General features: G+C 41.7%; 1 protein-coding gene across 3 annotated transcripts in view; it reads right to left on the bottom strand.

Moving 5' to 3' along the window:
- Nucleotides 1-26,401, bottom strand: part of MYO3A (myosin IIIA) — a 312,814-nt gene that overhangs the window by 184,711 nt on the left and 101,702 nt on the right. For all 3 annotated transcript variants that reach the window (XM_077490990.1, XM_077490992.1, XM_077490991.1), the window contains exons 9-12: nt 23,035-23,190; nt 16,509-16,608; nt 8,523-8,639; nt 1,007-1,111 (exon numbers count right to left, since the gene is read on the bottom strand). In XM_077490990.1, coding sequence (XP_077347116.1) covers nt 1,007-1,111; nt 8,523-8,639; nt 16,509-16,608; nt 23,035-23,190 — 478 coding nt within the window. The remainder of the gene's footprint in view (nt 1-1,006; nt 1,112-8,522; nt 8,640-16,508; nt 16,609-23,034; nt 23,191-26,401) is intronic.

Here is a 26,401-nt window from a genome sequence, read left to right as displayed (position 1 = left end):
CGGCACAGTGGTGTAGTGGTTAGCACTCTCACCTAGCAGTAAGAAGTGTCGCTGGTTCAAATCCCAACCATGACACTACCTGCTGGAGTTTGCATGTTCTCCCTGTGCCTGCGTGGGTTTCCTCCGGGTACTCCGGTTTCCTCCCACAATCCAAAGACATGCAGGTAGGTTAATTGGGCTCTAGTATATGAATGGGGACCTTGGATTGTGGGGACTGATGTGAGTGTGCAATGTATAGGGATAGGGACAATTGTAGACACTCACTCAGGTTGAACTGGATGGACTGATGTGAGTGTGCAATGTATAGGGATAGGGACAATTGGAGACACTCACTCAGGTTGAACTGGATGGACTGGTGTCTTTATTCAACCTAACTAACTATGAAACTATGAATATACACTTTTTGCAATTTTTTTTTTGCCAAAAATATGTAGAAGAATACGTATCAGCATAAACTGAGAAAAAAAAAATTTCAAATATTTTTTGGGGATATTTATTATACAGTAGCAAAAAGTAAAATAATAATGCGTTTTTTAAAAAAATTACGCTTTTTTTGTTTATAGCACAACAAATAAAAACCACAAAGGTGATCAAATACCACCAAAAGAAAGCTCTATTTGTGGGAAAAAAAGGACGTCAATTTTGTTTGGGAGCAACGTCGCATGACCACGCAATTGTAATTTAAAGCGATGCAGTGCCGAATCGCAAAAAGTGCTCTGGTCAGGAAGGTGGTAAATTCTTATGGGGCTGAAGTGGTTAATTATTCCATTTTGCATAAACTTAGCACAGATTGGTAGTAAAGTCGCTTTTTTTGGACTTAAAAAGGCTATAATAAGGCTTACCTGTAGGTACATTTAATATCTCCTAAACTGGCAGTGTTAAGGGGATATTCCCACTGGATGCGGCCAGTGACATCCCCGGTGCATGCGCTCTGAAGGTCGGCCATACCGGAATCATTTAGGACAGAAATTTTCAGTCAATAAAATCTACACAAGAAATCACTTACCTGATCTGATTTGTAAGTAACCATAGATTGATAAGCTATATCAGCTACAGCATAGATGTGCGGAGGGTTGGCTGTCCTCTTCCCTCCTATGTATGCCTGTCCATGCTGTAAGAAGACAAGTGGCATTATCTAGAGTTGGTATAAGTCACAGGATCGTATATTACAGCATCAGATTATTGTGCTTTCTCTAGATCAGCCTTTCTCAACCTTTTTAACATGAAGAAGCCCTTGAAATAACTCTCAGATCTCAGAGGACCTCTGCTTATAATTAGAATGTCTAGAGATCTCAGGATGTTAGCATGAACAGTAAGGTAAGATAAAAGAATAGATAAAAGAATAACTAACATGGCATACTGAGTGTATTTGACACCTAAGGAGGCACTATATGGCAAAATTATTTGCAGTAATAATGAAGTGTAAGGATGAGCCGAACACCCCTCAGTTCGGTTCGCACCAGAACCTGCGAACATACCTAAACTTTGTGTGAACTTTAGAACCCTATTAAGGTCTACGGGACTCAAACGTTCAAAATCTAAAGTGCTAATTTTAAAAGCTAATATGCAAGTTATTGTCCTAAAAAGTGTTTGGGGACCCGGGTCCTGCCCCAGGGGACATGTATCAATGCAAAAAAAGTTTTAAAAACTGGTGTTTTTTTGGGAGCAGTGATTTTAATAATGCTTAAAGTGAAACAATAAAAGTATAATATTCCTTTAAATTTCGTACCTAGGGGGTGTCTATAGTATGCCTGTGAAGGGGTGCATGTTTCCCGTGCTGAGAACTGTACCTGCACAAAGTGTCATTTCTGCAGGAAAAAAAGTCATTTAAAATCACTCGCGGCTATAATGAATTGTCGGCTCCCCGTAATACAGAGAACAGTCATTGAAAGCCCTTGATAACAAAAAAAAAGCGTGGGGTTCCCCCAAATTCAATTACCAGGCCATTCAGGTCTGGTATGGATATTAAGGGGAACCCGCGTCAAATTTAAAAAAATAAATGCGGGGTTCCCCCTAAATATCCATACCAGACCCTTCAGGTCTGGTATGGATTTTAAGGGGAACTCCACGCCAATTTTTTTTTTAAAAATGGCATGGAGTTCCCCCTAAAAATCCATACCAGACCCTTTATCTGAGCATGCAACTTGGCAGGCCGCAGGAAAAGAGGGGGGGATGAGAGAGCGCCTCCCCCCCTTCTGAACAGTACCAGGCCACATGCCCTCAACATTGGGAGGATGCTTTGGGGGTCTGTGACCCCTCAAAGCACCTTGTCCCCATGTTGATGAGGACAAGGGCCTCATCCCCACAACCCTGGCCGGTAGTTGTGGGAGTCTGTGGGTGTTTTTAAAACTTTTTTTTGCATTGATACATGTCCCCTGGGGCAGGATCCAGGTCCTCAAACCCTTTTTAGGACAATAACTTGCATATTAGCCTTTAAAATTAGCACTTTAGATTTTTCCCATAGACTTGTTCCTTGGTGTTCCCGGCTTTTCGAATTTGCAGCGAACACCCCAAATTGTTCACTGTTTGCCGAACAGGCAATGTTCGAGTCAAACATGAGTTTGACTCGAACGCGAAGCTCAACACTAAGGAAGTGAAATCAACAATTAAAGAAGAAATTCTTTTTTTTATCCTTGCGGATAGAGTAAGGGAAGGTTATAACACCTGTCAGCTTTTTCTTTCCCATCTGTCTCCTATTGGGGATTTCACTTCACTTCCTATCCCACAGCCAGAACAGGAAGTGAGGAAAAACCTTGTTGTCCCAAGGATCACCAGAACTATTGTCCCCATTGGACGATTTCACCTGTATTCCTGTTCTGATGACAATTGATTTTCTTTCACTTCCAATGATAATTGATGAACTGGACAAAAAGGCCAAATCGTAATGGGAAGCACAGACAGCAACAAAACAATCTAGATAGGTGTCCTAATCCCTCTCTATTTAATCCAAAACTAGAAAGAAATGTTGCCTTTAGTTAGACATTTTTATTGGGATGAAAAGGAATTCAGACAGTAAAAATCTGTGTTCAGAAGAGCACCCCCTTACATTGGGTATTCAGTGTAAAATGGCCCCCTTAGATTTGCAGTCATTAGATAAAAAGCCTCCTTATTCGAAAATTCTGACGGACCTAGAAATAGAACATGTTTTAAATATTTCCGACAATTCCTATCGGGAAAATGTTGTTCCAATGGACCAAAAACGACACATGCTCTGAAGGAAGTACGAGACGGAAGCTATTGTCTACTGGCTATTGAACTTCCTTTTTCTAGTCCCGTCGTACATGTTGTATGTCACCGCGTTCTTGACGATTGGATTTTGGTGTGATCGTGTGTATGCAAGACACTTTTAGCAGAACTCCGTCGGAACTCCGTCAGAAAAACCTTCAGAGTTTATTCTGGCGGGAAAACTGGTCGTGTGTACGGGGCATTACACTGGAGGTCAGTGAGAGAGGGGACAACTTAAAGCAGAACTAAACTCTCTCACTCAACATATATCTATTTTTAATCCTTATGCTGCTCACATTACTAAACAGATTGGAAGGTACACTATATTTCCAAAAGTATTGGGATGCCTGCCTTTACCTGCACATGAACTTTAATGGCATCCCAGTCTTAGTCTGTAGGGTTCAGTGTTGAGTTGGTCCACCTTTTGCAGCTATAAGAGCTTCAACTCTTCTGGGAAGGTGTCCACAAGGTTTAAAAGTGTGTCTATGGGAATTTTTGACCAGTGTTTTGATATGTTTTGATACACAGTAAGGTTTAGCTTGAGAAAGACCAGGGATGCTCAAAAGTTTCAGCAATAAAAAAATAAAAAAATCACTGCAACCTGGATTTCTTTCTCTCTGTGTATATACAAGTGTTTGAGTATATACTGTTTACAGTGCCAGGACAAGATCATCCAGTGCTCAGGGAAAATATGGCAAATTGTGCCCCCCAATTCATTATGTGTGAGCTTATTAGGAGGAGGGAGAGAGAAAGCACAGCCTGCACCTCCTCCCATCTTTCTCCTCCTCCCTTTGCTGCTTCCAGCACTGGGTTGACAGAAGTTGTGATGCCCCTGCCACTACTTTGGCCTTAAAGTAGAAGGAACTTACAGCCCCCCATCCCTATAATACACATGGTGCCCAGGGCAGCCGCCACCTTCTGCCCACCCCTTGTCCCGGCCCTGACTGTATAATATCACTTTACAAGCTGGGTCAATGTAACTATGTAAAAATATATGAGAGGATAAGGAGAATATATGGATAAGGAGAATATCCAGAAAAGCTGCACTCCTCATCGGCTTTATTTAATATAGACCAGTAAAAACATTACATTACAGCTGGGGGACAGCAAGATGTTAACAAGTTACGTGCTTCAAAAGCGTTTGGACGACTAAGAGGTTTTACAGCGCAAAGCACGTTAACATCTTGCTGTCCACCTGCTGTAATGTAATGTCTTTAACTGGTCTATAATAAATAAAGCAGATGAGGAGTGCAGCTTTTCTACTGCTGGGCACTGATAGATGGCACTGATGGGCACTGATGAGGAGGCAATAATGAGGCTGCACTGATGGGCACGGATAGATGGCCCTGATGGGCATGGATAGGTGGCACTGATGGGCTTTGATAGGCGGCACTGAAGGGCACTGATAGGTGGCGCTGATAGGCGCTGATAGGTTGCACTAATAGGCACTGGTAGGCAGCACTGATAGACAGCAGTGATAGGCGACACTGATGAGGAGGCACTGATCGGCAGCACTCGTGGGCACTGTTAAGACTGCACTGATAATCAGGACACTGATAATCAGTGCTCTGATTATCAGTGCCAATGTCCCTTTAACACGAGACAGTTATCGACTGATAACTGGCTTGTGTTTACAGCTGTGATCAGCTGTCATTGAACACAGCTGATCACGTGGTAAAGGGCCGCTGTGATTGGCCCTTTATCCCGATCTGTGATCAGCTGTGTCCGAAGGACTCGGCAATCACAGAGCATGCCACCCAGGCAGTGAAATCACGGGAGGCTGTCCATGGACTCCCTCCCAGCAAAGTAAGCCCATGCTGTAGCTTTCTTTCTGCCATAGAGTGGGTGGGAAGGGGTGAAAAGAGTTACTCCCAAAGCTATTTTTATTCGTACTTCTCTTGTGGATCACAGGAGTGCACTTATTCCTGGACTCCTGTGACCCAGAAGCAGCTGACAGCGGGCTAAAGTCCCCTGTCCTCTAATGTAACGGAGCCAGTCCAGGCTCTGCAGTGATTCTGACAATAAGGCTGGAATCTGCCCAAATGCCTGATCGGCAGCTAGCTTAGTCTATCAACAAGCTACTGAGAGCCTGAGCCATCTGCTTCCACCCCCTCCACAGCCCAGCACTCCAGTGAGTACTGGAGGGGCAGAGCAAAGAGCCAGCAACTGACAGTTACCGGCTCTCTGCTCAGTGAAAACTTGAGAACTGAGTGTTCAGAGGTCATGTGATCGCTCAGTTGTCAGTCTTAGTATTGGTGGAGGACAACTACAGCATCAGATCGATGCTGCAGCCATTTAGGTAGGCATATATGTTTGTTTTTTCCAATCCCACACTTCTCCTTTCAGGGATCAAAGTCCATAGAAAAAATGGCCACTTGCCTGTTGCTAGTTTTATAGATAACTGATGTGTTGGATCATACGCAGTGAGTATTTTTTCCATAACACAACACATGTGCTTGTACGATATTTGTGTGAGCGTAATAGTGAATGTTCACCCAGTCATGTACTATCTAGGGCTTGTTTGGTTAGGGGGGTCATAAATATCGCATTGTGTTTCCCACGTAGAAGAGTAATGCATATGATACATAGGTGTAACCTAGCTGTAACAGAACAGTGTAGTCCTTTATCAATAATCATCTGATTTGCCTGGCTCCAATAGCAATAAAATATGTAAACTTTATATTGTTCTGGTTGCTTTAGACATAACCAAATGCTGTCTCAGGAAGAAGGTATGCATTGTATCTATAGACAAAGGTTTTTTTTTTTTTTTTTTTTGGATAGATTAGGGAAGAACTGTGTTTTTTTCTAGGTATATTCACCCTCTTTTCTTGTCCTGGAGACCATTTTCACAGCAACAGAAAATAATGGGAAATCCAACATTTCTGAGTTGTCATCAGAACATGAAGTAATGGGGGACACCTGAGATCAACTGCTCTCCCTTTAAGAGATTTCCTCTCATTTCCTGTTGCATCTCTGGGACAGGAAGTGAAGGGAAATCTCACCAATGAGACTCAAGACAAGTTTAACATTTTCTCTATCCAAAACCTCATAAAATGACTATACATAAACCTTACTTGTATTAGAGGAACATTCTGGGTAAGGTCTACTATATAAGATGTGGACAGTGTATTGTAACTTTGCAAAAATCGACTAAAACATAATTTTGCATTAGCTTGGTGTATATTGTCAAACCTTGCTATATTGCTAATATCTTACCCCTTAAAAAGAGTTACTAGTCTGAGAATATTATATTATATTCTACTAGACATGTGCAGAACGAAAAAAAATAGTTTAGCTTCATTTCATTTTATTTATTTACATAAATTTGTTTAGTTAAATTAGTTAAATTCATTTAATTCCTCTTCGGAATGTGTTTTGTTTATTCAAAATGGATTAAAAATGTCCGAATTCAAATTTAACTATTCGTCCAAATTCAAACATTTTAATCAAATTCCATTCAAATTTGAATTTATTCTATTCAAAATTAGAATTTTGGAGATGGTTATATTCTTTCTATTCCATTCTATTCTATTGTTTTTTTTTCTATTCTATTCTTGTCTATTATATTATATTCTTTTCTATTCTATTCAAAATTTCAAATTGCGGAACATGGTTATATTTTTTCTATTCTCTTTTATTCTATTATTTTATTTTTTTATTCTATTCTATTGTATTCCAACTCATATTCATTCTATACAAACTTAGTCATAGTGGGTTATGACTAAGGCCTTATAGGCTGAAACGCGTCAACTGACTTAATCTGCGTTTGTTCACTGTGGCTATTCAATAAAATTAAGAAATTTTAAAAGCAACAACCGGAGTGCAGATAATTTTTTTCTACATTACTCTACTCAGCCAGCGACTGTGGATCGAGCACCCGGGAGCTCTGCTATCTATGTGGTGTATGGGTAGTAGCACTGACTTTTCTGTTTCTCTCTCGCAGGCAGTATACTGTTCCTTCACTGCACACACGTCTCTCAAAATGGTGGCTGGTCCCCCTTTGATATGGAAACTAACAGAAAAAGGTGGATAACATCTCGAGAGAACTTAGTACCAATCAGAACAAGAGGCTTCTCCAAGATGGCAGCTGGAGTCAATTTCAGAGAACGTCACAGCCTCAACAGGATTTCACAAAACAGCAAGAAAACACAAATACATTCTGAATATAATATGACATTTCTGCATGAGAAAGTAAGTATGATACAATTGTAATACCACAAAGTAAGTATGATACAATTGTAATACCACTTCTCCTCTCAGCCAGCAAGACTGTCCTGTCACAGTTAACTGTATGTGAGGAGGCTACCTACAAATATATTTTGACCATAGATACATCTTAAAAGTCTTGCATAATTACAAACGGATGCATGGAACTGAAATCAGTCAGTAAAGCATTTAAATGATCCTTGCACTACATGCAAGTCCACTTTTTAGGTATGCCTCCCCCCTAGACTTGTGCACAACGGAAAATTATGTTTAGTATCGGTTCATTGTCATTCGTAAAATACATAATTTCGTTCTGTTATATTCGTTATGTTACATGGATACGTTTTCGGATAATTCGTTATTTCTGTAGAGTGTTGATATTCGTTATACTGAATCTCGATTCATGTCGAATACATTTGTTATATGCACTATAATTTTGTTTGTATTCATTGAAATTCGATATTTATGTATGTATATATATATATATATATATTCATGAAAATGATTCGTGGTTTGGAAAGTTGTTTTTTTTTTTGAATCTTTTAACAAACACAATGACAATATCTCTTCTCCTCGGCTCAAATAAAATACAACACCCTTCTCACTCAGTTCTCAGGAATGCACTTTGCCAGTAATCCAACCTCCAGCACAAAATTAATCAGCTGATTGGACTGTAAGATTTACTTTGAGTTGATCTTTTGTTTCATTAGATCTTTAACGAATTACTGAATCATGTCAAATTCATTCATTATATCCACTATAATTTCTTTCGTAGTTAAAATTCCTTATTATTTTATTCAGACATTTTTTTATTCGGACATTCGTATGCATCTGAATGTCCGAAAGATGCAAAATTCGGCCAAATTTTGATTTGTTACGAAACGAATTGCACATGCCAACTCCATCCCCCAAATGTAGAAAACAATCACCCATAGCGGAGAGAAAAGTCTTTACTGAGAAGTAGTGGGAAACTTAAATGTATTAAAACCTTAATTCTTTAAAATTCTTTACATTTGAATCCTTCTAAAGCTTTCCGGCGTGAAATTCTTTTGTCAAAACGTTTCATTTAGTAAATCAAAAATAGATCATACCTGGGACGAATACAGATCTAAACTTCGGAATGGATTAACAGCGACAAGAATGTCCCCAACGTAAGTATATATCTGATCCTTGTTGTAGCGATTTTGTAGCTGTTCTGTTACAGAATTCTATGACACAAAATAAAATAGGAATATTTAAATCCAGTTTTATGCAGGGTAAATACGGTAGTTCAGTGAGTTAAATGCAGATCTTTTGGTCAGAAGTCAAATAAAAATAAATTTTTTCCAACATACAGTGTTATTTGCAATTGTCTAACAACAAAGAGGAGTTGACCTAATTCTTTCAGATTGCAAGCTTTTTGTCCCTTAATGTCGCTGTCAAAATCAGAAGTGTAACAGTGAAAAAGGAAGGTTACGTTACAAAAAAAAATTACATTTTTTGAAAGCATTACTTCAATCTTTAATGCAAATGTTCATTTTCGGACTGCTTTACGAAAATAAGGCCCATAAAGCTATGATTTTTTTTTTAATTCTTAAGTGCCCCCCCCCCTTTAGTTTGACTTACATAGTGAAATACTTGTGTGAAAAATGTCCTCGACAGGCCCCGTATCTAGTTCTGTGTATGCCACAGTCTCATTCATTATGACACTATATTACCAACAGTATTGTGATGCCTGTATTTACACGCACATGAACTTTAATAGCATCCCAGTCTTAGTCCGTAGGGTTCAATATTGAGTTGGCCCACCCTTTGCAGCTATAACAGCTTCAACTCTTCTGTGAAAGCTGTCCACAAGGTTTAGGAGTGTGAACAATTCTGACGGACCTAGAAATAGAACATGTTTTAAATCTTTCCGACTGAATCAATTCCTATCGGGAAAACCGTTCATCTGTATGCTGTTCCGACAGACCAAAAACTACACATGGGCAGCTTTTGGCTACTTCCTTTTTCTAGTCCCGTCGTACGTGTTGTACGTCACTGCGTTCTAGACGATCAGACTTTGGTGTGATCGTGTGTATGCAGGACCGTTTCAGTGGAACTCCGTCGGAACTCCGTCTGAAAAACCGTCAGAGTTTAAAATGGTCATGTGTATGCGGCATAAGTGTTTGACCATTCTTCCAGAAGCACATTTGTGAGGTCGGGCACTGATGTTATACAGGGAGGCCTGGCTTGCATTCTCCTCTCTAATTCATCCCAAAGGTGTTCTGTCGGGTTGAGGTCAGGACTCTGTGCAGGCCAGTCAAGTTCCTCCACCACAAATTCGCTCATCCATGTATTTTTATGGACCTTGCTTTGTGCACTGGTTCAAATCATTTGGCCAAGCCCAACCCATGAAAAACAAATCCTATGGTGCGGGGTTGTTTTTGAGGGGTTGGGCTTGGCCCATTAGTTCCAATGAATTTAACTCTTAATGCGTCAGTATATCAAGACATTTAGGACAACTTGATGCTCCCAACTTTGTGGGAACAGTTTGGGGATGGCCCCTTCCTGTTCCAACATGACTGCATGCCAGTGAATAAAGAAAGGTCCATAAAGACATGGATGAGCGAGATTGGGGTGGATAGAACACCTTTGGGAGGAATTAGAGCGGAGACTGCGAGCCAGGCCTTCTCATCCAACATCAGTGCCTGACCTCACAATTGCGCTTCTGGAAGAATGGTCAAATGTTCCCATAGACACACTTCTAAACCTTATGGACAGCCTTTCCAGAAGAGCTGAAGCTGGGTGGACCAACTCAGAATTGAACCCTATGGACTAAGACTGGGATGCCATTGAAGTTCATGTGCATGTAAAGGCAGGTGTCCCAATACTTTTGTTAATATAATGTATGTCTGGTCCTTAATCCGGTCATACAATGATCAAAATAGGGCCAGTCCAGCAGGGACCTGGCGATTTTGGTTAAGTGTGTGTGCTCCCATGTTCAGCAGAAGTCAATTGTTTAACCACCTCAATACAGTGCACTTACACCCCCTTCCTGACCAGACCAATTTTTAGCGTTCAGCGCTCTCACAGTTTGAATGACAATTACTCAGTCATGCAACACTGTACCCATATGAAACTTGCGTCCTTTTTTTCCACACAAATAGAGCTTTCTTTTAGTGGTATTTAATCACTAGTGGGTTTTTTATTTTCTGTGCTATAAATAAAATAAAACGTAAATTTTGTGATTTTGATTTTGTGTTTCTGTCATACATTTTTGCTAATTAGTAATCTTTCTTCATACATTTTGGCCAAAATTTATACTGCTACATATCTTTGGTAAAAATAACCCACATTAATGTATATTATTTGGTCTTTGTGAAAGTTATAGAGTCTACAAACTATGGTGCCAATCACTGAAAATTGATCACATCTGATCAGGCCTTCAGTACATCAGGTGTACCTCATTTCTCAAGACACTAACAAGTCAGGAAAGTACAAATACCCCCCAAATGACCCCTTTTTACAAAGTAGACATTCCAAGGTATTAAGTAAGTAGCATGATGAGTTTTTTTAAGTTGTCATTTTTTCCCACAATTCTTTGCAAAATGAAGATTTTTTTTATTATTATTTTTTTTTTTTACAAAATTGTATATTATCAGGTTATTTCTCACACACAGCATATGCATACAACAAATTACACCCCAAAATACATTCTGCTACTCTTCCCGAGTACGGTGATACCACATGTGTGAGACTTTTACACAGCCTGGCCACATACAGAACACCAACATTGATGTAGTACCTTCAGACGTTCTACGAGTAAAAATGACGTATCTCATTTCTCAACCACCTATTACAATTTTGAAGGCCCTGGAGTACCAAGACAATGGAATTTCCCATAAAATGACCCCATTTTGGAAAGCAAACACCCCGCCGTATAATCTGTGAGGCATAATGAGTCTTTTGAATGTTTAATTTTTTTCCAGAAGTTTTTGGAATACGTGGAAAAAAAATGAAAACGCATTTTTTTTTTACACAAAGTTGTCAATTTATAAGATATTTCTAACACATAGCATGTAAATATAAAAAAATTAAACCCCAAAACACATTCTGCTACTCCTCCCGAGTATGGTGATACCACATGTGTAGGACTTTTACACAGCCTGGTCACATAGAGAGACCGAACATTGAAGTAGTACCTTCAGGCATTCTAGGAGCATAAATTACACATCTCATTTCATTCCTACCCATCACACTTTTGAAGGTTCTGGAGCACCAGGACAATGGAATTACCCACAAAATGACCCCATTTTGGAAAGAAAACACCCCAACGTATATTCTATGATACATGGGCTGCAAATAGGTACTCGGGTATTCTGATGGGCTGGAGATAGGTACTCTGGTACTCTGATGGCCTAGTGACAGGTACTCGGGTACTCTGATGGCCTGGTGACAGGTACTCGGGTACTCTGATGGCCTGGTGACAGGTATTTGGGTACTCTGAAGGGCGGTGACAAGTACTCAGGTACTCATATGGACTGTGACAGGTACTAGGGTACTAAGATGAACTGTAACAGGTACTCAGGCACTCAGATGAACTGTGACGGGTACTCAGATGGACTGGGACAGGTACTCAGGTACTCAGATGAACTGTGACAGGTACTCGGGTACTCAGATGGACTGGGACAGGTACTCAGGTACTCAGATGGGCTGTGACAGGTACTCGGGTACTCAGATGGGCTTTGACAGGTACCAGGGTTCTCGGATGAACCGTGACAGGTACTCGGGTACTTTGATGGGCTGTGACAGGTACTCGGGTACTTTGATGGCCTGGTGACAGGTACTCGGGTACTCTGATGGACTGTGACAGATACTCAGGTACTCTGATGGACTGTGACAGGTACTCAGGTCTTCTGATGGACTGTGACAGGTACTCGGGTACACTGATGGGCTGTGACGGGTACTCAAATACTCTGATGGACTGTGACAGGTACTCTGATGGACTGTGATTAACAGGTACTATGAGGGGTCCTCTTTATTGGGGGGGGGCAATCAGTGTGATTGGTGTACACTGAGCGGTAACGAGATGTTACCGCAATCTCCTCCTCACATACGATCGGTGTGTGAGGAGGAGAACAACCCGGTAACATCTCGTTACCGCGGTTTATTTACATTTTAGTGATCAGCTGTGAAAGGGTCACAGCCGATCACGTGGGTAAAGAGCCGGCCAATGGTAACGAGCAGTGTTCCCGGGCCATGACGGCCTCCCGCCACAATAGGTGCGCCGCCTGGCCGTCATTTGACTGCCGGCGGTCAGGAAGTAGTTAATTGACTTCTGTTGAAGGAACATGTTGGAAAACTTCCCATCGATCAGTGGCTGCAGTCAACCATTTGCAGCTGCTGATCAGTGTATTCTGACAGTGACAACTGCTGCTGTCAGAATACAAAACCCTTGCAGGGGGATTTCTCTATCCACCTATCACTTACAACTCCACTCCCTCCATTCCAACACATCTTACCGCTGGGGTCCCCCAAGGTTCTGTACTTGAACCTCTGCTATTCTCGATCTACACATCCTCCTTGGTTCAGCTGATAGCCTCTCATGGCTTCCGCTACCATCTATATGCTGATGACACCCAAATCCATCTCTCTGCCCCTCAGCTCACCCCATCAGTCTCCTCACGCATCACTGATTTACTAACAGACATATCAGCCTGGATGTCAAACCACTTCCTCAAACTGAATCTAAAACTGAGCTCTTAATATTTCCTCCCCCACGTGCCCCTTCGCCTGACTTCTCTGTCAAGATCAATGGCACATCTATCAGTCTTTCCCCACATGCCAGGGTGCTAGGGGTAACCTTAGACTCTGAATTATACTTTCAGGCCCACATACAAGCCCTGTCCAAATCATGCCGCCTTAGCCTCCGCAACATTTCCATTTTTTTAACTAATGACACCACCAAGCTTCTAATTCACTCCCTGGTCATCTCTCGCCTTGACTACTGCAACTCCCTCCTCATTGGGTTACCTTTACATAGACTATCCCCCCTTCAGTTCATAATGAATGCTGCTGAAAGACCCATCCACCTTACCAACCATTCAGAGTCCTCCCCCCCCCCCCGCCAATCCCTCCACTGGCTGTCACTCACCCAACAAATAAATATCAAAGTACTAACAATAATTTACAGAGCCATCCATAACTATGCCCCTAGTTACATCACTAACCTAGTCCCAAAATACCAACCAAGCCTCTTTCTTTGGTCCTCCCAATACCTCCTGCTCTCTAGCTCCCATGTCACCTCCTCCCATGCTCGCCTCCAGGATTTCTCCAGAGTTTCTCCCATTCTTTGGAACTCCCTACCCCAATCTGTCCGACTATGTCCTAATCTATCCATCTTTAGACGATCCTTGAAAACCCTACTCTTTAAAGAAGCCTATCCTGATTCTAACTAATACACTGTTTTACTTCCTCCATCAGCTCATCTCCCACAGCTATTACCTTTTGTATCAATTGCCCCTTCCTTTTTAGATTGTAAGTGCTAATGAGCAGGGCCCTCTGATTCCTCTTGTACCAAATTGTAATGTAACTGTGATGTCTGCCCTCATTTGTTAAGTGCTTCGCAAACTGTTGGTGCTATATAAATCCATAATAATCCACCTCATTTGTGTGGATAGAAAAATCTGTTCATTTTTTTCATTTAGTTAGCTAACCATGTATGGCTGGCTTTACTCATGGTGGACATAGTCATCAGAAGGAGTAAAGCTCATCATGCAGATGGGATCAGTCAATGAAAATATTGAGACCCTGGAACATTTTGTCTAGAGATCTTCACTTTATCTACATTCAATCTACACCCAGGGAGAGGAAAAAACATTAAACAACAACTTCACTAAACATGAAGTTGTCCTGCAAAATAATTTACACATTTCAAGCACAGCCCTGGATGTGCAATGTGCTGTATATTACCAGTGATCTATAATCTGACAAAAACAGATATTAAATAGTTGATTCGTTTCCAAATGCAGAGGTCCAGTTTGACAAGCAACAAACTGGAACTCCAACCTAAACTTTTTTTTTTTTTTTTTTTTTCAATAAAGTTGGGAAGTGTTTGAACTTCTGTCAGGATTTCATTGCTAGACCAAAGAAAGAAAGAAACAAAGGGTGCTTTATAGATGTTTTATTTGATTGTTTTAATCACAGGTAAGGCGTTTTGGGGTTTAATTATCTATCCCTTTGATTAGGGCTTTATATAAAACCTATTAGGGCAAAATGCAAGGTACCATCACTGGTAGTACACTACTATGTGTACTGGTAAAAAGTGGACCTTTCAGTGAAATGCAAGATCCCCTTACCAGGTCCATAACCTGTCCCCCTGTAGATATTGCAGCTTAATTTCACATCATAAAATGTACCTAAAAAAAGAAAGTTAGATTAGATAAGCAGGGTTGGATGTCACTATCCTTTCAGCCCAATTTCTGGCAAACAATGGGTATCCTAAATCTCATGTTGAGGGACTCTAGCCCAACAGCTAGCAAGAGAACCTTCAAATTAGATTTGGACTGCTCTGTATTGCCCAGGATCTTGTGGGAAAGAACCATGACCTTACCTCCGCCTAGGCATCGCTTAGGTATACAATTTAGCTCTTTTTTACAGGTACATTTTCATTGCCAATTTCATTGGAATGTCTCCTATCTTCATTTACTGTCATACCTCTGGTACAGGAAGTATGGGGAAAATCTGCCCACTGGGGATTAATACAGGAATCAGACCCGAGTTTTTTTATTTAAATTCGAATAATTTACAGCAAGAAAATACCACATGTGTTATTCTATTGTGAATCAAGCTCATTAAGTGCATGTATGACCAAAGCTAATTTTATTTTTTAGATAGTGATATGGGCCTATTATTTTTTTGTTCTCTATGGAGAGATTTCCTGTTGCGTCCTGTGACAGCAAAGCAAAACATTGAGAAGATCTCCCCAAAGTGAGGGAAACTCTTCTTATAGTAGTGGCCCCGGTACCTCCAATAAAAGAATTACCCTAACTTCTTTTTCTGTTCTATAAAATTTGGATTTCCCATCACTTTTCTTCTGCTTTGAGAGTTGTTACTAGAGCAAGAAGCGAGAGGAAACCTCTCAAAAGTGAGTCAGATTCCCATCTTAGCCCTTGTACACACGGTCGGACATTCTGACAACCAAATCCGTTTGATTTTTTCCAACGGATTTGTCCGAAACTGTTGCATACACACGGTCGGACAAAGTTGTCGGAAAATCCAATTGTACATAACGTGATGATGTTATTTCGTTACACCGGGACTACGTTCAGGCTAGTAGCCAATAGCTTTGGTCTAGGAATTTGATCTGAGTGTGCATGGCACTTTGTCCCTCGGAGTAGGCTACACATGATCGGAGTATGTCCGATCGGAGCATTTTGTCGGAAAATTTTATGGACAAGTTGGAAAACTTGGTCGGTCTCATACTCCGACGGAAACAGTCCGATGGAGACCACACACAGTCGGATTATCCGACAAAACGGTCCGATAGGACACATTCCGTCGGAATCTCTGACCATGTGTACAAGGGCTTAGACAGTTGTCACCAGAACAAGAAGTTTATGGAAATTGTTTGAAAGTGAAGGGTCCTCAATAGCTGTCACCAGAACAAGAAATAAAAGGAAAACTCTGGAAAGTGAGGGGAATTCTAATCTTAGGAAGTCACCAGAACAAGTGACTCCACTGGAAGATTTCCCCTCACCTCTTTTTCTAGCGACGGATGTAAACTTTTGGATTTACCATCACCTTTTGGCTCAGTAATAAAGGCCACCAGGACAAACAGAGAAAGTAAATCTCTTCAAGAAATAAGAGGAAAACTCTGGAAAGTGAGGGGAATTCTAATCTTAGGAAGTCACCAGAATAAGTGACTCCACTAGAAGATTTCCCCTCACCTCTTTTTCTAGCGATGGATGTAAACTTTTGGATTTACCATCACCTTTTGGCTCAGTAATAAAGGCCACCAGGACAAACAGAGAAAGTAAATCTCCACAACACACATCAAAAAATGCCTCACATTTATTTTCTATGACATTTGATAAAGTATTAATTGAAAATCCTACCTCATCTAGAACTTCCAAGGCTGCCAGATCATCCACAGCATTCTGGTTGGGTGTCATAGACTCTCTGAAAATCCCCTTTTTTGTATGAATCCGCTCATGCCTAAGGAGCAAGCAATAGACTTTCCCTTAATAATTGAATGAAAAAATGTAATCCTCAGTGATTCAAGACATAAGAACAGGAACCAACTTCAGACAACAGGAAAAAATGGGATTAAATATTCCTCTGTGACACTTTGGGGAAAAATATTCTGCATTAGGAGAGAAAAAAATGTGAGAATCCAAATTCAGGAGTTGTTTGCAGAAACCCAGTCTGTTTTCTCATCTAGAAAGCCATGTGAGGATCTAAGTAAAAGAGGCTGATTTACAGTCAAATGATATACATAGCAGAATATTGTTCAGGTGCTTGCGTCCACTGCGTCCTGGTAACAGAATATGTTTTGAATAAATACAAATTGTATTGAAACATATCAGGCTTCAAACATGGTGCAATAAACCTCAGTCATGGCTGACACCAGTCAGATACCCTTACTGTTCCATCTCATAAAATGTGTATATATTTTATTTTTATTTTTTTATTATTATTATTTTTTTTTTTTACTTTTTGGTATTTTGAGTATAGATCTATGTTTGTACCAAGCATGGTTGATTCCATTTACTGTTGACTGACTTACTACCTCTGCTGGAAGATTATTCTTTCAGTAAAATAATAGTTTACAAGATAGGGTTTGAACTATCCTTCTACTTGTTTGAGATCATGTACCCATGTTCTAAATCTTAGCTTTATATTGAAAAAACTGCCCTCTTGAATTATCTATATAATGCTAATGTGAACTGCAGAGGTCCAACATACTCCCTGAAATCCAAAACACATGTTTCCACATAGAGTGCAGGTGTCCTTCCTTGTAGCATGTTGGTAGAGGATAAAGGCTTTTCTACTATGTGGCTGCTTTCAAAATAAAATATACTGTGAGACTCTGGACACCTTTTATTTTGATGCACCTAGAATGTATTTAGCTGATTTCAATTGGACTTTACAATTAAAGCTTAAGTATAGCCAATAAAAACATTTTCATCTCTACAAATTTAGTTAAATTGCTTACCTGTAATGAAATACAGTGGTGTGAAAAAGTGTTTGCCCCCTTCCTCATTTCCTGTTCCTTTGCATGTTTGTCACACTTAAGTGTTTCGGAACATCAAACCAATTTAAACAATAGTCAAGGACAACACAAGTAAACACAAAATGCAATTTGTAAATGAAGGTGTTTATTATTAAAGGTGAAAAAAAATCCAAACCATCATGGCCCTGTGTGAAAAAGTGATTGCCCCCCTTGTTAAAACATACTATAACTGTGGTTGTCCACACCTGAGTTCAATTTCTCTAGCCACACCCAGGCCTGATTATTGCCACACCTGTTCACAATCAAGGCATCACTTAAATAGGAGCTGCTTGACACAGTAAGGTCCACCAGAAGATCCTTAAAAGCTACACATCATGCCGAGACCCAAAGAAATTCAGGAACAATTGAGAAAGAAAGTAATTGAGATCTATCAGTCTGGAAAGGGTTATAAAGCCATTTCCAAAGCTTTGGGAATCCAGCGAACCACAGTGAGAGCCATTATCCACAAATGGCGAAGACATGGAACAGTGGTGAACCTTCCCAGGAGTGGCCGGCCGCCCAAAATTACCCCAAGAGCGCAGCGACGACTCATCCAAGAGGTCACAAAAGACCCCACAACAACGTCCAAGGGACTGCAGGCCTCACTTGCCTCAGTTAAGGTCAACGTTCATGCCTCCACCATCAGGAAAAGACTGGGCAAAAATGGCCTGCATGGCAGAGTTCCAAGGAGAAAACCACTGCTGAGCAAAAAGAACATCAAAGCTCATCTCAATTTCTCCACAACACATCTTGATGATCCCCAAGACTTTTGGGACAACATTCTGTGGACCGATGAGACAAAAGTGGAACTCTTTGGAAGGTGTGTGTCCAAGTATATCTGGCGTAGAAGGAACACTGCATTTCATAAAAAGAACATTATACCAACAGTAAAATATGGTGGTGGTAGTGTGATGGTCTGGGGCTGTTTTGCTGCTTCAGGACCTGGAAGACTTGCCGTGATAAAAGGAACTATGAATTCTGCTGTCTACCAAGAGATCCTGAAGGAGAATGTCCGACCATCTGTTCGTGTACTCAAGCGGAAACGAACTTGGGTTCTGCAGCAGGACAATGATCCTAAACACACCAGCAAGTCCACCACCGAATGGCTGAAGAAAAACAAAATGAAGACTTTGGAGTGGCCTAGCCAAAGTCCTGACCTGAATCCTATTGAGATGTTGTGGTATGACCTTAAAAAGGCCGTTCATGCTCGAAAACCCTCTAATGTAACTGAATTAGGACAATTCTGCAAAGATGAGTGGGCCAAAATTCCTCCAGGACGCTGTAAAAGCCTCATTGCACGTTATCGCAAACGCTTGCTTGCAGTTGTTGCTGCTAAGGGTGGCCCAACCAGTTATTAGGTTTAGGGGGCAATCACTTTTTCACACAGGGCCATGATGGTTTGGATTTTTTTTCACCTTTAATAATAAACACCTTCATTTACAAATTGCATTTTGTGTTTACTTGTGTTGTCCTTGACTATTGTTTAAATTGGTTTGATGTTCCGAAACACTTAAGTGTGACAAACATGCAAAGGAACAGGAAATGAGGAAGGGGGCAAACACTTTTTCACACCACTGTATGTTCCAAGATGTGCAAGCTGCAGGATTCCGTTAAAATCTTCACTGCATGGCTACCCTGTCCTCTTCCTACTACTGAACTTCCAGCACTGTAGGGGTTAACAGCTTCAGGTCTATGGGCTCAACTGCACAAATGATGATCTGGTGACACACCCCCTCTGCTCTCTCCTTTATTGAAAAAAAGTTGTTTTACTTATACTTATTGCACTGAATGTGAATTGGGGAGAGATTCCTGTGACTGATCAGACCCCCCCACTCCCCATTCAGAGTCAGGCAGGGTAACCAGTGAAATAACTGAGACAGCAGGAGTGGCATGTCCCCATTGGTTCATCCTTAGTGCAGCTCAGTCAAGGGACCTGAAGATGGTAACACTCACAATGCAGGAAGTTCAGCAGCAGGAAGAGCACAGGGCAGCCCTGCAGTCAAGATTTCTATAGAACGCAGCAGCCTGCACATTGTGGGACATACTTAATTTCAGGTAAGTTATGTAACCTAAGCTGTAGACAAAAAAAACTATTTAACTTTTTTATCTACCACTTGCTTACTAGGCACTTAAACCCCCTTCCTGCCCAGGCCAATTTTCAGTTTTCAGCACTGTCACTCTTTGAATGACAATTGCGTGGTCATACAACACTGTACCCAAATGACAAAAAAAGACCAAAATTTTTGAAAAAAAACAATAAACTGTACATCGTTTGTTATCAAATTTAGCAAACAGGTGATTTTCCTCCTTCACTGATATGAGCTGATGAGGCTGCACTGATGAGCACTGATAGGCTGCACTTATGGGCACTGATAAGGCAGAACTGATGGGCACTGATAAGGCGGAACTGATGCGCACTGATAGGTAGCACAGATGAGCACTGATGAGGCGGTACTGGTGGGCACTGATAGGTGGCACTGATGGGCAATAATAGGTGGCACTGAGAGGTGGCACAGATGGGTGGCACTGATGGGCAGCACTGAAGGGCACTGATGGGTGGCACTGATAGGTGACACTGATAGGCAGCACTGATAGGTGGCACTGATGATGAGGTATTGAAAGGCAACACTGATATGCACTGGTAGGTGGCACTGGCAGGTGGCACTGGTGGGCACTGCTTAGCAGCAGTGGGTGTCCATGTGCAGGACCGAAGTCCCTCTGACAGAAGCCGGTAATCTGCTTTTTTTTCTTCTCACACTATCAGCGTGAGGAAAAGAAAACAGATTATGATCTTCTGTTTACATTACGTGATCAGCTGTCATTGGCTGACAGTTGATCACATGGTAAGGGGGCGGGGTCTCGTGGACTCACTGATCACAGAGCGTGCCGTGTGTGCCCCCCAGGGGTGCTCAGGAGGCGCATGCTTGGGAGGATGTACATGGACGCCCTCCCGGCAATTTAGGCCCACGCTGTAGCCGTATTTTGGCTATAGTGTGGGCATGAGGAGGTTAAAACTTCAGCTTTTTAAATTAACATTTTTAATTAAACTTGAGCTCTAACTGATTGGCGCAGGCTGTACACCAATATGCGGCTTCTCAGCGCCTGGTCCTTGGCATATTTGCATGAATTGCCCCCAATACATCCAATGCTCCCGACAAAGTTACCGGCACCTAACCAGAAGCTCCCGACTGCTCCTTGTGATCGTTAGTCTTCGGACCATGTGAAAGCCAATCACTGCGATCATGTGATCTTAACCTGTGTCCCGCCTCCTGCCATCATAAGCCTCTTAAAGGGACATGTCAGCGCTAAGATGTTAAACCCCCAGGGGCATAGATAAGGGGGGAGACTGGGTTGTTAAAACCCCTTAGGGCCAAAATGAAATGCATGGAGTTCCTGCTCTGCAGCCGCACATGGCACCAGCAACAGGCAGCACTGCAGTCAGTGGCACACAGAGTGTAGTAATGCTGCTGCAGCAAGTGTAATAGATCGTTAGGCATACCTAAACGCATGTTGTGGTACACTGCCAGGCCAGTCTATCAGGCTTGGGCTGAAGGCTGACAGATCTATCACCAGGCAGCACAATGGGAGCTAGCGGTGCGTGTAGTCATGCCCACTGCACACCATGTATTCCCATTGGCTTGCAGTGCCACATCCACCTTGGAATTGGGAGAGGAGCTTTGCCTGGGCCCTGGAGCAAAGAGTGCTTGTAAAGTGCTGTGTAGCCGCTGACCCCCCACATGAATGAACTGCTGCTATCCTGTCCAGGTATGTCACTCTTTCTCTTCTGGCCTATTCTCAGAGAGTCTCAGAGAGTGTCCTCAGACTTACCACTGCTCAGACTGCTGTGCTGCTGCTGGCATTCTGCTGTTCATACTTGGTAATCGTGAGTCAGTGAGAGACTGTCTGTGATTCTGTGCCACAACTGGCAAAGTGTGTGATTGAGGATGGCTGGGTTAAATTTTGCATTGCTTGTGTTACTGACAGTTGACTGAGGCTAAGCTGAGTTTTGCTGACAGACCAGCCTGGCACTGGCAAGCTTGTTGTGGTGCTCACCGGCTTACTGATTCAGCAGTTGACACCCCAACATGTCTGCCAATATCAGAGCCAGGCTGTAAACATCCCCTGTAATAGAAAAAAAGCATGACAGGACCTCTTAAATATGAGATTGGGGTCAAAAAGACTTCAGATCTCATATTTACACACAAAAAAGCCCCTTTAAGAGCTATGAGCAGAAGTGATGTTTTGATGTCGCTTCTGCCCTGCAAAGATATGGAGACTGGTGGGGGCCATCTTCCCCTCACTCGTCTCCATGTCACACAAGGGACAACATCGATCACCTCTGCCGCTGCCGATGGCTCCGGTAAGCAGCAGAGGGCACCGGAGCGCGGCGTGAAGGGGGGCCCTTTCCCGCCACCGATAAAAGTGGTCTGCCGGCGAAGCCGCCACAGAAACCACTATTATTGGAAACAGGACCACCGGCCGAAGAAGACGATATTCTCCCTGCGGTGGTCCAGAAGGGGTTAAGCTAATGTAAATACAGTGAGTGTGCTTCCTTCCACAAGATGGTACCCTTTGTACCTGCCCAGTAAGATTGGCTATTACAGTGCACCATCCTGTGGTAGGTAGTGCATTCCACCCCCCCCCCCTTCTTTTTTTTAATCTGTAAAAGTTACAAAAGTCTGTGAGTGCTCTGTCTGACACAACATGGTGCACTTTGCACCATAATAGCCAACCTTACTGAGGAGGTCAAAGGGCACCATCTCCTTGTAGGCAGGCAGCACACTCACTTTGCACCTATTCAGTTTGGACACTAATACTGGACAATAGCCCACAGCGTTCATATAAACTGGAAGAAGGAAAAAATCTGAAATCAGGTTCGGTATAATTAAGGACGTGATTGCTTACTAGGGGTAACACATATTGTTTTCCCTTTTTCCAGTCTTTATCATTTTGGCGCAATTTATTTTATTTAAAAAGGCTTTTACTTATTGCCTGCTGCTAAACCCCCCCCCCCCCCGAACAAAAAATTATCTACGGCCCTGTAAACCCCAAACTGGTTAATGTACTTCAGACAGCAGTGCACCACAATGCCTATGCCATGCAATGTGGTATGCAGTGAAAAAACAGGGGCAAATTGTGTCCATTTGCTGACAACCCAGTTGTCTTATGACAACAAACATTAACCCATAACATAATGCATCGTAAAAGTGTGATTGGGCACTTTTAGTGGGGAAGGGCACCAGATGGGTGACATTCATTTCCTGATATATATTTTGCATGTTTACTTAAATATTTTCTCTTACTCAGACAATACTCTTAATAATGTCAGTGTAATTGGGCAGACACAATAAAAAACATTTTTTTTTTACCTCTTTTTCTCCAATATCCCCATTTGCTGGTGGATGTCTATGAATTCCATTAGCTGCTTTTGAAGTGTTCTTTCATTATGTCTAATTTGCCTAATAAATGCATGTTCCAAAAGATCGCACACAGTAGGACGTTTCTCAAAGTCTTTTGTGAGGCACCTGAAAGAAAAAAGAAATAGGGAAAAATCAGAATAAAAATTTCAGTTCGCTTTTCACCTGACACCAGGGGAGTTGCTAGGTCTACAAAAGATCTGGGGCTAGAGCCCATAGCAGCATTGTAAAGAAAATCATATACTTGGGCGGGCATACACATGTATATACAGTAATATACGTGTGTGTGTGTGTATATATATCCCCAGAGAGGCCCCCCCTTACATCAGGGTCCCCAGAGAGCCTCCCCCTTGCATCAGGGTTACCAGAGAGCCCCCTACTTACATCAGGGTCCCCAGAGAGCATCCCCTCCCCTTGGGGACCCCTGCAGAGACTCAAGGCTATGGGCCCCAGATTCTGAGCTATAGCCCCAAAAGCCACCCCCTAGCGATGCCACTGCCTGACACTCTTGCATGATCTGGATGGAGATCTGGATTCTGGACCACCATTTGTCAAATCAAAGCAAAATTTTACATAGGGAGAGTATAGGTTACAACTATCATTATATAGTATATAGACAGCAGGGTAAACAATACAGGTAATAAGAAAAAAATGTTGCTTTCTTCCATAATTTGATGAGGGATCAGAGTCGCCAGAAAACATAACTAGTAAGAAAATATGTTTCAAAACAATTTTGGATAGACTTAGCATTTAATGGAAATATTAGAGATATTAATCATTCATTTATAAGTTAAAAATCACTCCACAAAGGTGACTTAAATATATCTTTCAGCCATTCACAAGCTTCTGATTTGCATAATTTTGCTTGAATCTGCACCTGTTATTTTGCTTGCATGGAGACGCCACTTTTTTCCCTAGGATTTGCATTGAAACATTTGCATCCTCAAACTACAAATCTGCATCCAGGGCCGGATTTCCATCACTTGGACCTGTATTTCTGGCACCCAAAGCAGCAACCCACTGCTGAAATCATCTCTTATATACACAGTATTTTTTTGTTTAACTGGTATTAACCTGGCTTACCATATTGTGACAATGTGTTATACCTACTGGGAAAACAGTGTGTAGCATGCTAACAGTACAGGGATTGAGTGTACCCCAATGATCAGTGTGATCATCATTGCTATGGTCACATGGCTAACTACTGATTCTGGAATTAAAAATAACTGGAACTTCCTAAGTGGGTTGCCGATTAACCACTTCAGGTTACCCCCATTCATGACCAGGCCATTTTTTGTGATACGGCCCTGCATTGCTATAATTAACAATTGCGCGGTTGTGCGACACTGCACCCAAAGATATCCTTTTTTCCTACAAATAGAGCTTTCTTTTGGTGGTATTTGATCACCTCTGCGGTTTTTATTTTTTGCACTATAAGCAAAAAAAGCGACAATTTTGAGAATTTTTTGTTTTTTTTTTACTTTCTGCTATAAAACACATCCAACAAAAAAATGTAAAAGATCACATTTCTTCATCAATTTAGGCCAATATGTATTTTGCTACATAGGCATATATATATTTTGGTTTGCGCAAAAATGATAGCATCTATAAAATATGGGATATATTTATGGAATTTACTTTTTTTTTTACAAGTAATGGTGGCGCACAGGAATTTTTTTAGCAGGGCTGCAACATTGTGGCGGACAAATCTGACACTAAGTGACATTTTTTGGGAACCAGTGACACCAATACAGTGATCAGTGCTAAAAAAAAATGCAATGTCACTATACTAATGACACGGGCAGGGAAGGGGTTAACATCAAGGGCGATCAAAGGGTTAACTGTGTTCCCTGGGGGTGTTTTCTTACTGTGTGGGGGATGGTTTTACTGTAGAAAGACAGAGAGTTCCTGCTTAGCAGAAATACAAGATCTCTATCTTCCTTAATAGCATAATGGCGATCCTCCTTGTTTACATAGGCAGACCACCTTTCTGCCTCTCTTGGAATAATTGCTGGGTTCCCTGCAGACATGGGGTCCGCTGGACCTGCTGATTGGCTTCCACTGTGTCCAATCACAGGGGGAGCAGGTCGCCGGTGGCACGTGTGCGCCCCAGGCCAAAAGACATGTACAGGTACATGATTTTGCACTTAAAGGCCGCCCTTCTGCAGTATATATATATATATACGTGGGGTGGTCCTTAAGTGGTTAATGATTGAATTTCAACCAATTCCTTATTATTTCCAAACAAAAGAACCAATTGATTACATGCAAAGTAGTTACACGTTGAATTACACATAAGGGATGAATTTGTATTGCTAACAGTAGCCTTCAATATGCCCATTGCCAACCTTATAATTGGGCCCTTCTAAAATGATTTGATTTCTAAAAATGGTAGTTTACTGCTGGCATTTGAGAACATCTTGATCGGTGAGTTTTACTCCAAGAAACCTCTGGAATTAAACCAGAAGTGACACCACTTTTAATTGCATCATATTACCTAGGGCCAGCCATACAAACCTCCACACATTTATAAAGTACAGCGATGTGGGAGTCACATGGGTGACACTATCAGATTCAAGAAATACATATATCAACATAGAGGGAGTGTGAATTTTTTTTAAAAGATTTAAACGTGATGGCTGGAGGTTCTGGGTCTGGCTCCAGTTGATCTGATTATGGTTCGCCTGTTATAGTAAGGGGACGATGATGGAAATAGGAGGGAGCATGGCGCCTGGAGGATTCCCCCCCCATGCAGGTCTTCGGCATAGGGAAAAGTTCACTGGATTCACACCCCCCCCACCTTTTTTATTGGTTTCCTGCTCCGGTTGCAGCCCCATCTGATTGCTATGCTACCCTACATGTAGGAGGAGTGTATCTCACGAAGCACAGCTCAGCGGGGTATAGGCAATGTGTGTGGATATGTCTTTGGTCTTGAAGGTGCACTTTAACTATGTATAGAAAAATGTATGTATAGTACTGTTTTTTTTTTGTTTATTTGCTGTTCTCTCAATAAACGTATATTTGATTAAAAAAAAAAGTACAGCAATGTGTTTTGCAGTATACACTCTGTGGTTTTCCAGTTTCGGGACTCTGAAGGTGGTGGAGTGCATTAAACATAAATGAGTAGTCAAAAGAAAGAAAAGCAGAAGAGCCAAGTCATGTGACCTGTCAAAGTTCCATGACCTGCTCTACTTCAATCATGGACCTCTTTTGCCTAATGAATTCTGTCGGCTAATGAACTCTGTCCCCAGCTACACATTGCAGGACAATATTTGTGAATGGGCGGGCTGTGGTGGACACAGAGAAGCATAGTATACTG

Source organism: Lithobates pipiens, unplaced genomic scaffold (assembly GCF_037356315.1).
Source record: "Lithobates pipiens isolate NorthernLeopardFrog02 unplaced genomic scaffold, aLitPip1_a1.2 Scaffold_19, whole genome shotgun sequence".
Lineage (NCBI taxonomy): Eukaryota > Metazoa > Chordata > Amphibia > Anura > Ranidae > Lithobates > Lithobates pipiens.
This window is presented reverse-complemented; position numbering and strand designations above follow the sequence as displayed.